Source organism: Somniosus microcephalus, chromosome 25 (genome assembly GCF_052327205.1).
Source record: "Somniosus microcephalus isolate GS21.2 chromosome 25, FLI_Smic_1.0, whole genome shotgun sequence".
NCBI classification, from domain to species: Eukaryota; Metazoa; Chordata; class Chondrichthyes; order Squaliformes; family Somniosidae; genus Somniosus; species Somniosus microcephalus.
In genome coordinates this window covers 12,055,334-12,069,233 of record NC_141011.1, presented here as the reverse complement: position 1 = coordinate 12,069,233, position 13,900 = coordinate 12,055,334, and the positions used below count along the sequence as shown (strand labels likewise).

At 42.7% G+C, this 13,900-nt stretch overlaps 1 protein-coding gene and 1 long non-coding RNA gene across 2 annotated transcripts in view; one reads left to right on the top strand and one right to left on the bottom strand.

Annotated features, from left to right (window-relative positions):
* Positions 1-5,923: 5,923 nt before the first annotated feature.
* Positions 5,924-13,900, bottom strand: part of kif17 (kinesin family member 17) — an 87,119-nt gene continuing 79,142 nt past the window's right edge. The window contains exon 14 of the mRNA XM_085966828.1: positions 5,924-9,600. Within this exon, the coding sequence (XP_085822954.1) occupies positions 9,392-9,600 (209 nt within the window). The 3' untranslated portion in view covers positions 5,924-9,391. The remainder of the gene's footprint in view (positions 9,601-13,900) is intronic.
* LOC147100503 (uncharacterized) lies at positions 8,667-9,730 on the top strand. Its single transcript, XR_015073516.1, has 2 exons — positions 8,667-8,749; positions 9,448-9,730. It is a non-coding gene; the product is annotated as an uncharacterized LOC147100503 (long non-coding RNA).

The window sequence follows — 13,900 nt, the reverse complement described above, 5'->3', positions numbered from 1 at the left end:
TCCTCTCTATCTCTGTAACCTCCTCTAGCCCTAAAACCCACCGAGATCTCTGCACTCCTCCGAATCCAGCCTCCTGCGCGTCCCCAATTTTAATTGTTCTATCGTTGATGGCCGTGCCTTCAGCTGTCTATGCCCTAAGCTCTGGAATTCCCTCGCTAAACCTCTCTCCTCCTTAAAACCTACCTCTTTGACCAAGCTTTTGGTCACTTGTCCTAATATTTCCTTACGTGGCTTGGTGTCAAATTAGAAATAGCCAAGTCTAGATGTAACAAAGGTATGGCTAATGGTTCCAGCAGCAGATGAACTGAGGCAAAGCCAGAGACGGGCGATGTTACGGAGGTGGAAGTAGGCGGTCTTGGTGATGGAGTGGATATGGGGTGGTAAGCTCACCTCAAGGTCAAATAGGACGTCAAGGCTGCGAATGGTCAGTGGCCAGGGAGAGGGATGGAGTAGGTTGCTAGGGAACCGTGGTGGCGGGGACCGAAGACAATAGCTTCAGTCTTCCCAATATTTAATTGGAGAAAATTTCTGCTCACCCAGTTTTGGATGTCAGACAAGCATTATGTGACAAATCAGAGTCAATGGAGGGGTTGAGAGAGGTGGTGGTGAGGTAGAGGTTGGTGTCGACAGCGTACATATGGAACCTGACATGTCTTTGGATGGTGTAGCCGAAGGGCAGCATGTAGATGAGAAATAGGATATAGCCTTGAGGGATATGCTGGGATTGGGGCCTAGACCTCCGAAGGTCAGATGACAACACTTTTTCTTAGTTTTAAAGTAGCTCCCTCACTTGGGGCCGCTGGGGGCAGGATCAGCGGCTTCATTGGGGTGAGAGGGGGAACCTGGCATCCCTTCCTCTGGGGTACCTCCGACATCTTCGGCAGACGGTAGAAGCAGATCATAGAATCATACAGCACAGGAGAAGGTCATTTGGCCCATCGTGCCTGTACTGGCTCGTTAACAGAGCTATTCAATTATTCTTACCTCTTTCCCCATATCCTGGAAAATGGTCCCTTTTTGATCTGCCAGATGTATTTATAAAATATATATATTAAAAAAGTATCAAAAGTTCTTCAGAGCCGTAGGTTTTGAGCATTACACTTGATTTGCTGAACATCCTTAACTTCATTTACACGGCAAGAGCACCCCCTGTGGTTCACTTATATTCAAGAAATAATCTTTGCCTTCTGAATTAGTACCGTACAATTTGCCACTATTTTAGTATTATTTACATGCTATTTTACAATGGCTGGGTCAAGAACAAATGACCTTTATTTTATCTCTTTTTTTGAGAGATAATTTTTTTACACCTGTTTTTTTGGCAGAAGGGGAGGGAAAAGAGAAGAGTTGACTTGAATTCAGTTTTGAAAGGACCGAACTTAATTAAAAATATGAATGTACTTTCTGTTGGATGTTAAAGACTTGCACTTGAGTGCCCTATCACATCTCAAAAAACTCCCAAAACGCTTCACATACAATAGTCACTTGTTATGTTGGCAAACGCAGCAGCCATTTTGTGCTCAGCAAGATCCCACAAACAACAGTGAGGCAAACTTAAATTGTTAATTTAAATGAAAAAATATAAGCAAATGAATAGGTGAACAAGACCGATGGAAAGCATTAATGAATTTTTTCCTATCGTTAATAGCATGACTCCGACTCCAGTTCACAGCCTAAAATGGGAGTAAGAAAATTATCAATGGTAGTGGGAAGGGAGAGAAATTGTATATTTCTGGCGCACTTCCAATGAAGTTACGGTAGCGGAGCAGGAGCAACCCTGAGGAAATTCCTGGCTTACGTATTTTAATGTAGTGTGCAGCAAAACGATGACAGACAGAGGATCAGTGATTATTTAAAACCCACTGTACGGGACACAATCATCTGCTTTTTGTCATATAATTGGTTTGAGGGGCAATAGCATGACTGTTGCATATCGCTGTTTAAGTGTCCTATCACATAAGATTAATATCCGTCAGGACACAACGGAAGCTCTTTAAAAGGATTAAGTGCCATTCCAAAGAAATTGAGTGTTGCATGTCATAGCAACAACAACTTGCATTTATATGGTGCTTTTAACATAGTAAAACACGCTTCAATGGAGCGTTCTCAAACAAAATTTGACATCGAGCCATGTGAGATATTCGGACAGGTGACCAAAAGCTTGGTCAAAGTAGTAAGTTTTAAGGAGCGTCTTTAAGGAGGAGAGAGAGGTGGTGCGGTTTAGGGAGGGAATTCCAGAGCTTGGGGCCGAGGCAGCTGAAGCCACGGCCACCAATGGTGGAGCAATGAGAATAGGGGAGGCCAGAATTGGAGGAGTGCAGAAATCTCAGATGGTTGTCGGGCTGGAGGAGGTTACAGAGATAGGGAGGGGAAAGGCTATTTGCATGAAGAAACAATAATATTTAAGATATGTTTGCTTTTGATTATAAGATCACATACCCAGAACATTAATGGTATACTAAATTGAAAGTAGTACAAATAAATCGCTGTTTCACCTGGAAGGAGTGTTTGGGGCCCTGGATGGTGGGGAGGAGGTGAAAGGGCAGGTGTTGCATCTCCTGCACTTGCATGAGAAAGTGCCGTGAGAAGGGGAGTGGGTGTCAGCTTGCACCCCACCAGACTCCACATTCAACGGATTATTTTCCGCCACCTCCAGCGCGATGTCACCACCAAACGCGTTTTCCCCTCTCCCCTTTCAGCATTCCGAAGGGACTGTTCCCTCTGTAACATCCTGGTCCACTCTTCCATTACCCCCAACATCCGCTCCCCTTCCCATGCAACACCTGCCCTTTCAAGTCCCTTCCCACCATCCAGGGCCCCAAACACTCCTACCAGGTGAAACAGCGATTTACTTGTATTTCTTTCAATTTAGCATACTGTATTCGCTGCTCACAATGCGGTCTCCTGTACATTGGGAAGACCAACCACAAATTGGGCGATCTCTTTGCAGAACACCTCTGTTCAGTCTGCAAGCATGACCCTGCGCTTGTGGTCGCTTGACATTTAAATTTTCTGTCGTACTCCCACTTTGACCTCTCTGTCTTCGGCCGCCTACACTGTTCCAATGAAGCTCAACGGAAGCCCGAGGAACAGCACCTCATTTTTCGATTAGGCACTTTACAGCCTTCCGGCCTCAACATTGAGATCAACAATTTCTGATCATAACCACTGCTCCCATTTTTTCAGACAGCAGGTGCTGGTAATAATTCTGCTGTTGCCATTTACAGCTCCTCTAGACCCACCTTTTGATTCTTTATTTGTCCCATTACCACCTCCTTTTGTCTTGCCCCATCACCCCTTTTGTCATTTGTATCACTCCTGCCTTCCACTCTATCACAAACCTTCCCTTTTGTACTTGCCTCCTCCCCTCCCACCCTTTCTCTGCCTCTGTACCTGCTTAAAACCGGTTACATCTGTAATGTGTTCCAGTTCTGACGAAGGGTCACAGACCTGAAACGTTAACTCTGTTTCTCTCTCCACAGATGCTGCCTGACCTGCTGAGCATTTCCAGTATTTTCTATTTATATTTCAGATTTCCATCATCACTTTGCCTTTTTGTAATAAAACATTATATACCTGAGTACAATAAAAATGTGATATTAAAATTTTGTAAAGCCTGATGTGTAGTTCAAACTAATTTAAATTGAAAGCTTAATTTCTGATCACCTTTTAGTATTTAATCTTACTGTTGTAATCAATCTCCCAAGATCATCTATATCGGCACAAGGAGCTCAACGCCTCGAATCATTTAATAGTAAACTCAAAACATTTACCGTAGTTTGGAAATGAAAAAACAACGGCATCGCTGGGTTCATTGAGTATTCTATGATCGACAAGTGCCATCTGAGCAGTGGCATCTCTTTAAACTGGAACTTCCCTTCTGAGCCTTGTGGGATTGATCGGTATTTACTATACTTAAAAGGTTGCCATTTATGTGCAGGTTTTGCAGAGTCCACAGTTGGATTATCAAACGTTTCATCAGTTACACCTATTGGGCAACAGTTCAGCTACTTGAGCAGTATGAAAGCAGGATTATTACGGATACAGATGAAGGGGCTACACCCAAAACATCAAGCTGTGACCAAAACAGGGATCTGTCCTGTTTCAAATCATCAGCATTTCTCTAGATATATGAGTCATGAGCGAAGCCCAAGATTGGCAAAAATAAACTGGCTAACTGCTTTCTGGAAGGGGCTTCTATCTGTGTGTGCATGAGAGAGAGAGAGAGACAAATTGTGAATATGCAGTCCTTTCGTCCGTTGTAGTCTGGCCTAGGGCAGGCCCTAACTCAAGTCTCACACATGAGATTCTTGAGCCATTTACTAGGGCAGAGTAGCCGAAGTGGTTTCCCATTGCCTTCACACGGTTTATAGCTGTGGAGTACTAGGTGGGCTGCAACCAACGCTGAAAAGCCCACCTACCCTTTATGTTGGAGTGGGGCACAAGTACTGCCCCTGGACATCGACCCAGTATTTAGAACCGGCGCTATGGTTCCCGCTCACCGGGGGTGTCTGGAGTGGGGCCCAAACCCAACCCTTCTGAATCATAGAATGGTTGCAGCACAGAAGGAGGCCATTCAGCCCGTCGAGCCTATGCCGGGACTACCACAAACTCAGAGGCAGGAATACTACCCCGGAACCAGTGGTCACTGTCCAGACGCAAATCCTCCGTTGGATGTCAACCCAGTATTTAGAGACCATATTCTAGTCTCCACCCAACTGGGGCTGTGTGGAACGGGCCTCGAATCCTTCACCTGACTCGGGCAGAAATACTACCAATTAAACCAAAGGCTCACTCCAAATATGCAGTAACACTACGCAAATCCCAATTTATTGTCATTCGTTATATCACCCAAATATTATCCTACATGTTTACTCATTATTAAAATGACTATAATTCTTTGTTAGATTATCTGACGGTTCTGGCAATTGGTTTTGGAGTAGTTTTGATCCAGTTATTTAAAACATTTGTTGTCATGAAGGTAATGGCTTGTGCTAAGGTGTGCAGTGCACTGGTACCTTGCCCAAGTAGCCATTCTTTATATTGTACCTGAGCTTAGATACCACAGCCAATGCCAATACTGCTCTCATGCAAGGTCCACACTTGCAAACTTACCAGTGGCAAGAGACAGAAGCAGGAGCCCTGTCTGAGTTTGTTTTTGTTCCTTTTCCAGCTCTCCGCCCTGGAGACTGAGTTTAGCTAGCTGAGTTCAGGCCTGACCTTTCTGTCTGTGTGCTGTGTGGCTCTATCCCACACCAGCTACTGCCTGTACACACAGCTAAGAGGGGAGTCTGGTTAGACTTGTGAAGGTTATGAGGTCCACAATGACCACATTCTTCAAACCTGTTACAGGAAACTTTTGTTTAAACGGCACCTAAATATCTGGAATTCTCTATTAACTGGCAAAATTCTCACTCCGAAAACAACACCTCAATAACCGGCAATGTTGCCGAGTCCGAGTCTCCCACGATGGCCGAGTTAGTCAGTGGGGGTAGTTCTCCAAACTGCCACTACTCGGCTTCTTGGCGCTGTCGGGAGTCTGAACACCTCAATACCCCTGTAACAGGAGTCTGACTCTCCCGCGCTGCCGGTAGTCTCTTCTGATCCACCATTTTACAGGGGTACTGTGTGTCTCCCACGCTGCTGGTAGTCATTGCATTGCATTACTCTCAACTAGCAGTACTGTACTTAATTAAGCATCTTCCACCATCCATTTAACACAACATTCTGTAGGTGAGTACCCAATTACTATATACTGCACATTTCTTGATATTTTAAATTTTTCTTTGTTAAAAATAGCCTCGGTAGATAACCCTCTCCGTCATCCGGAATTTTTGATCAACCGGCAACACGCCGGTCCCGTCGGTGCCGGATACCAAAGAGTTTCCTGTATATATTTTATTACAAAAAAGACTCAAAAAACTCTTGTTTTTAAACTTTATTGTGGATATTTACAGAAGCACACAGATATGAGCTTAAGATATAAACAAAACATAATTTAGTTTAAGTAATGTACTTAATACATAAATTAGTTCTGTTGTGACTACATAGTTTAAAGATATATAAATTTATAAGAACAATTATGCCCATTTACTTCTAACCTCATTTTAATATATCATTCAAAATGACTGCAGTCAAATCTCATTATTACTCATCTGTCATTATTTAAAAAACCTCAGTCCCAGTTGAAGGATTGTTAGTCAGTTAAAATTATAAAATCCTAAAATGAACCAAACTTTGCATATCCCCCAATAGCATGTCATAATAAGAGTTTGACTGCATTTCTTGCTCTGTTCAATTTTTAATAGAAGTAATAAAAATATCATTTGTTCCAAGCTGAATATGCACATGTACTTCTCGTATCCCACCCCCCAGCCATTTCCCTCCCTCCTTATCTCATGGTTAGTGAACAGTTCCAAAGGTGTCAGCAACCTTCCAGAACTTGCCCAAATAGCAAGTGTGAGCACAGAGAGAAAATGCAGCAGAGCCTGATCCAGTCCCCATTCAGCTTCTGCACACGTGCACTTTGAGCAAAAGTCACTGGGTGACAACCAAGAGCGGGATCCCCTGCCTGATTTCCCCCTCTCCCCTCACCCAGAGTACTGTGGCCAATTATAGAAGCCTAACTTCTGACTCAGTTCTGAGATTAGCTAACTCAACACAGACCGGGCTCAGTGTCACTTTGGGCAGTGGGGTTTCCTATTAAGCCACCGGAGGAGCTTCTATAACAATTATATGTTTAAACGGTTCATCAAACTCTACAAATAAGGGGCAGATGGAGGGGCCACAAGCTTGGTGGTTTTCTTTTTCCACTTGAGCTTGAGGTGTGGAAACCATAATAATCCCCAAGTCAGTACAATGTGGAGCCAAGCTCCTCAATGTGACTGTCCTCTCTGGCCCCGGGTATAGTTCCATGGGTGCCAGCTCGGCCCCAGTACCTAACTTAAGCGGCCATTCTTCATGTGACAGCAGGCTGTTTGGGGAACGTCACGGTCAAGCCCAACCCATATTCTCACCCGACATGCACACCAACAATTTCTAACGGGGGTAACTGGATACCAATCAATTTATTCCACCCCCAACCTATGGCCACTAAAACTAATCATATCACTTCTAATGTACCCCAGAATTCAGTAACTCAGGCTGAGAATCAAACTTAGGAGCCTGTAGGGTTCAATGTTACACCATGCAGTACAAAACCATTAGGAGAACTATGAGACAGCTCATTGGATTTCTGGGGAGCCCAGACCGTGGCTGACTGGTTAATTCTGAATCCAAAGTGCTTGGCTCTGTTTACCCACCACAGACAGTACAAGAACACAGTGACAATAATTTCAACAATGAATGATATTTGTAATGACCTTACAGCGGCAGCAGTATATAGGTAACATTGCTAAAGGCAGCAAATATACAGCCCAGACTTTCTGCTCCCACTCCCGGAATGAGCTTATAATACCCAGCAGGCAGCAACAAAACGCTGTCAAGTATTGTAATTGCTAGTCTCTTGACTACTGTCTATTTGATGATCCTGTTCTTAAGGTTGTACAGGAAACTTTGGTTTATCCGGAGGTTGTATGTCCGGGAACCTCGATCTAACGGCAGAAATCAGCAGCCGTTTTGGTTAAGTTTTTTTTCTTCTAGCATTTTTTTTTTAACAGTCAGGCTCTGGAAAGCGTCTCTGTAGCTTAGCAACAGCTTCAGAGACGCTTCCAAGGTACGGGCCGAGTGTTTACAAGCTGTTGCTAAGCAACAGTGTTTGTTGTCAGATACGGAGATGAAAACCTCCGTATCCTTCAACATTAGCGCTGGTCTATCCGGAAGTTTTGATAGATCGGCAGCAGCTCGGTCCCGTCGGTGCCGGATATCGCGAAGTTTCCTGTACAAGTTTTAAGAAATTGGACCAGTTGCAATCACCATTTTTGATATTATTAAAATGTCAGCAGGAGCATCTTGGTGTGAGGAATGCGTGTGCTATGGAATTGCTTACAATGACGCGACAGCTTTAGGACACCTAGAGGGAGGTCGCACAATTTTACCTGACACAGGGCAGTACATCACCAAGGTTAACAACAATAAAAGAGAAGGTACAATAAATCAGGAAGTAAAGATTAGGTAATGCCAAGCGAAGCCTGAAGATTGTGGTTGAAAGGAAAGACTGTGGGAGCTCCTGGGAAAGGATGAATTAGAGTAGGATACTGTGATGAGTCTCAATTTCAACACAATGAGGATGTAGGGCAGAGAAAGAGCTAAGGAGGTACAAGTGAGGAAAGCACAGCAGGAGTACTGGTTATAATAGTACTTCTAATATAGAGATGGAAGAAAAGTGAGTGGAAAGGTTAGAGGTGAGAGAATCATCGCATCCTCATCCTTTCTGTTATCCTCTTCCTGCTCACCATCCATTGTTTTTCTCCACTTGTAAATTGTCTGAGAAACATCTGCACATAAGTGACATTGAAATGCAAGTCATTGTTGCATCAGATGATGAGCTTTTTCTTGTATCCTGTCTAAGGGGGTTGGGAGATATTTTAACTTCCTAGCTACAGGAGTAATATTAAAGTGCTGGAGAGACTTGGGCATGAAATAGAACAGTTGAGGAAAAAAGAAATGTTTAGCACGAAAGGGGAAGCCAAGCTTCTTGAAAGCAGCTTTTGGAAAGGATGAGGTAGGAGAACTCCATTTTATATTGGGGGTGATAGTGAGGCTAGGAATCTAAATACATAAAGAAAAACTAAAGACGGAGCCTTGAAAGGTAAGAGGTGGTAGCTGTTGGTCAGACTTGGAGGTGATATAAATAAATTGTGTCTTTGCGTGATTGAAAGAAACAACATTTTAACTGTACCACCAGAAGGGCATGGTGTTGTGTGGGTGTCTGATTTGAAGGAACTTGATAAAGTCAGGAATCATGAGGAATATAATGGATGATGAACGGAAGAGAGAACAAAGAACTTTGGCAAGCTGTAGTAAAGGTTTGGTAACATTTAGAATTGATAAATTGTGCTATTGATGGGATGAGGCACGTAATCTAAGGAAGATTGTCTTTTGTAATTTTATATTTAAATTACTGTAACAATAGCAGTAGATGGCATAGTGGTGTGTTGCATTGGAGCATTAATACATTGCACCTCAATCACAGTTTCCCACATTATGACTTCCCGATCTCAGGCATGCCTTTGTAGGGAGGTGTCAAGTGGAGTCGAGACACTATCTCACAAGAAGAACCTTAAGGAGGGTAGCTCTACTACTTTCCTGAACACCTCTGAGCAGCTGGTGATACAGCAGCATTGGCAGATGCCATGGGCTGGGTCTCCCTTGGCCAGGGAGACCACAAGGGGAAGGGAGGAATATAACAAATACCGTAAAAACAATCATCATTTATTGTAACAGTCGCACATCAGGCAATGTCCATGAAAGAATTGCTTTTGCTTTTCTTGCGTTTGGTTTTGGCAGAGGGTGCACGGAGTTCCAGTGATTCCAAGCGGAATGGCCTTGGCGTGGGCATATCAGGAGGCTGGGTTGGAGACACTGTGTTCAGGTTGGAGGCAGCATGGGACGAAGATCCATTGTTAAGAGATACATTATGCACAGATGTTGGGTTGTGCACTGTTACAGGAGAGAACAAAAGAACAAAGTAAGGAGAATTTGCTTGCTGCTGCAATAAAAGAATTTTATATACCAACCAATTTAAATAACCTCAACTGCAAAGGCTGCTCATTAAAAGGACCTAATTACACTGAAACTGTTTTGCCTGATCTGTTGCCAGTACAGTACTTTGAGTTAAGCTCTGAAATAATTTATATCTGATTTACTCATTCCAATAATTTACTCTCATATTCTTTGTTCACTTGCTTTGTCAATTGCTTGGTCCTCCTTTGCTGAATTCTAAAATCCTCCCACTCCTCAGCTTACTATTTTTGGCAACATTACAAACATCTTCCTTTGATCTAATACTATCTTTAACTTCTCTTGTTAGCCACGGTTGGACCACTTTTCCTGTGGGATTTTTGTGCCTTAAAGGAATGTATATTTGTTGTAAGTTATGTATTAATTCTTTAAATGCTAGCCATTGCTTGTCGACCGTCATACCTTTTAATGTAGTTTCCCAATCTACCTTTGCCAACTCGTCCCTCATACCTACGTAGTTTGCTTTGTTTAGATTTAAGACCCTAGTTTCGAACTTAACTAAATCACTTTCAAACACAATATAAAATTCCAAATTCCCAACCTTGGTCACTTTGCAACCATGTTTCCGTAATGGCTATTAGATCAAACCTATTCATTTCTATCTCCGCTATTAATTAATCTATTTTGTTGCGAATGCTTCGCGCATTCAGATACAGTGCCTTTAGCTTTGACTTTTTTCTATTTTTCCCTGATGTCACCTTAGTCACTGATGCCCTATTACCTTTGTTACTCTCTCTGTCCCTTCCTGACCCACTGATTATTTTTACCCAAAACTCTGCTCTGCTCTAGAGCCTTGACATTTCCCTTGCTGCTTTTAAATTTACTCTTTCTTGAATCCTCCCCCTGCCTCCCCCTCATTAGTTTAAAGCCCTGTCTACTGCCCTAGTTATTCGATTCGCCAGGACACTGGTTCCAGCCCGGTTTAAGTGGAGCCCGTCCCAACGGAACAGCTCCCTCTTTCCCCAGTACAGGTGCCAGTGGCCCATGGAGCAAAACCCCTGCCTCCCACACCACTCTTTCAGCCACGCATTTAACTTTCTAATCTGCTTATCCCTATGCTGATTGGCATGTGGCTCAGGTAACAATCCAGAGATTATTAACCTTTGAGGTTCTGCTTTTTAATTCGGACCCCAACTCCTCAAACTTTCTCAGCAGAACCTCACTCCTAGTTCTACCTATGTCATTGGTTCCTACGTGGACCACGACAACTGGATCCTCCCATTCCCACTCCAAGTTCTACTCCAGCCCTAAGCTCTGGAATTCCCTGCCTAAACCTCTCCGCCTCTCTACTTCTCTTTCCTCCTTTAAGACGCTCCTTAAAATCTACCTCTTTGACCAAGCTTTTGGTCACCTGCCCTAATCTCCTTACGTGGCTCGGTGTCAAATTTTTTGTCTTCTCATACTAATATGAAGCACATTGGGACATTTTACTTCGTTAAAGGTGCTATATAAATACAAGTTGTTGTTGTATTTCAAATAGTGAATGTTTTTCAAGTGTCAGCAGGCTATTTGAACATAAAGGACATCATGATTGAACCCAATCCTATCATCCTCTGACATACAAACTCTAACCTGGGAGCACTGGGGCTAATTGTAGGGCTCCTATTGTTTCCCAAATCAAAAAGCCTGTTGACACACGAAGAGATCAGCTAACTCAACGCAGACCAATATTGCACCTGGGACTTTCCTAATCTCTACAGCTCAATGTCGTTACCATCTGACCTACTGGGGGAGCTCAGTGTAATCACGATCAATACTTGTATTTAAGATGGTGCCCAAGAGTGTGTCATACGACCAGTACTAGCCATAGCGGCACGGTAATCAATGCCTTATGATCAATGTATATGGTAAAAAGACTCCATTTCACTAGTAACTGCAGTCAATTCTCTTACAGGTTAAATCAGTTATAAGCAAATTCTCCATATAAAAGCAAATCTTATTTTGGGCGAGTGTGATTACTGCATCAGAAAGACAAACTCAGTTGAATTTACAGTGTGATCAGGTGGGTGTATTGACTGGGGCTTGAAATGCCTCTGACTGTATTTTTTGTGAAAAAACAATTCTCTTCCAAAAAGCCAAAATGGTACAGCAGTGACACACTTGTCTTTGAGACACAAGGCCAATTTTCCAAGTTTGTGCTGCCAACTCAGCCCTGCATATCAGGATATCATGGGAGTGCTGGCCTCAATTTTCTGTCTTAATGGATATACAATTGTGAATAGCATGCTGTGATTTCTTGATATGTGCAGTCGGTAGGTGGGCAAGACTCTTGGCAGACTGTGCAAACTCGGAAAATGATTTCAATGTTGTCAACTGGTGGCAATTTCAACATCTCGCTGTGAGTTAGATTTGCTGAGGACAACTCAAACCAAATGGATCCAAAGTTAACTGAGGCCAGTTCAGACAAGTTTAACATTTACCAAGCTCCAAATACTGACAGAAATGTTATAGCAATCCTGTTATAAACAAGTTTTTCATCCATCCCAACCCATTCTGTATCAACAGAATCTACGGCCAGTTTCTTGTGACAGAATAGGCAGACATTATTGACACACGTGACCGGATTTTAAAAGGGGGGTGGGGTGGGAACGACATGCGCGAGCCCCAAAGTGGGTGGCACACCCAGTGAATCTGGTGACCATATTAACAGCCAGGCCTCATGTCATTAATGTTCCTGGAATCCCGCCTGAAGTAGGTCCCCGCCTGCCTGATGCCGGGCAGGAACAGAGCAAGCTCAAGCCGGTAAGTCGACTCAGCCTCATTTTAATGCACCATTTTTGCTTGGGGGGGGGGGGTTTAAAATCAAAACCATGGTCTCGTATCTGACAATTCACCATTCAAAACACTTTCTTTACATTTCAAAACTGCTTTAAAAGGGCGATCTGAACTTAATTTAGTAACTAATGAGTTTCACAAAAAGGATTTCCAGTCACATATTCTCAGGTGGACTGCGTTAGCCAGTAACATAATTAAATAAATACCTAAACATATTTCTGCTGAGAAACAAGAAAGAGCATGAAGGTGAACAAATATTTTGTTACACGACAACAACAGACATAGCAGAAAGTTCAGTTTGCAAGTAAAATGGTAATGCAATATTTTAAAAATAGTTTCCCCTTTTTATTTATATAACAGGTGTTTTGATAAACCCCATCTAAATATTAAAATTCTTGCAAGCATTACTTTCTGTTGCCACAATTTTTTTTTGGTAACTCATGTCAACATTTATCCTTGAAACTGCCTTTGTAAGCATTTCATAATGGGAGAACTGTATGTCAACATTTCACTGTCACAGTTTATTGATGGACCGATCAAATCATTCAAAATGCTTTTTGAAAATATTTTTGCCCACTTTTTTTTGTCAGTACCTGAATTGCTAAAGTTCAAAGTAAGATTTTAAAGAAAATAAAAATTGGGAAAAAATGTATTTCACTATAACAAAATTACATTTACCCATTAATTAAAAAAAATGTTTTAATGCCTTTCTTAAAGTTTTTACTTCAAGTCCTCAGCTTCTCTCAAAAACCTTGGGCTTTGACTGGATATTTTTACTTCAGAATAATATCCACACATTCTGAACACATGCGGCTTGCAGAATTACACAGCATGCAATCTGTACATCAGCATGTGTCCCCTCAGCCTGTGAGGATTTGACAGTTCTTTGCTTTTTCTAAGAATCTTTTGAACAAGCTGGATATTTTGTCAGGCAAGTGATGTAATTTATACAAATTTATTAACCATTATGGCTTTTCTGCTTTGAACTCCTCACAGACAAACAGTACTTGTGATCTGCAGGACCTGTTACATGTGCTCCTAGCATATGCCGGGAGTGCACAAACAGAAAATGCACCCTTAAATGCTTTAAGACAGGAACATAAAGACAGGAAAAGTGGTGGGGGAGAGGAACCCGAGAACGCAAGAGAGTACAAGGACAGGTTGGTGATGGAGGGTGTTGTGCAGGAATGAGTTTGAGGGGTGTGGGTGTTCTTGTGCACCAGTCGCTGAAGGTAAGCATGCAGGTGCAGCAGGCGGTTAAGAAGGCAAATGGTAGGTTGGCCTTCGTAGCGAGAGGGTTCGAGTACAAGAACAAGGATGTCTTGCTGCAGTTGTACAGGGCCTTGGTGAGACCGCACCTTGAGTATTGTGTGCAGTTTTGGTCACCTTACCTGAGGAAGGACGTTCTTGCCATGGAGGGAGTGCAGCGAAGATTCACCAGGCT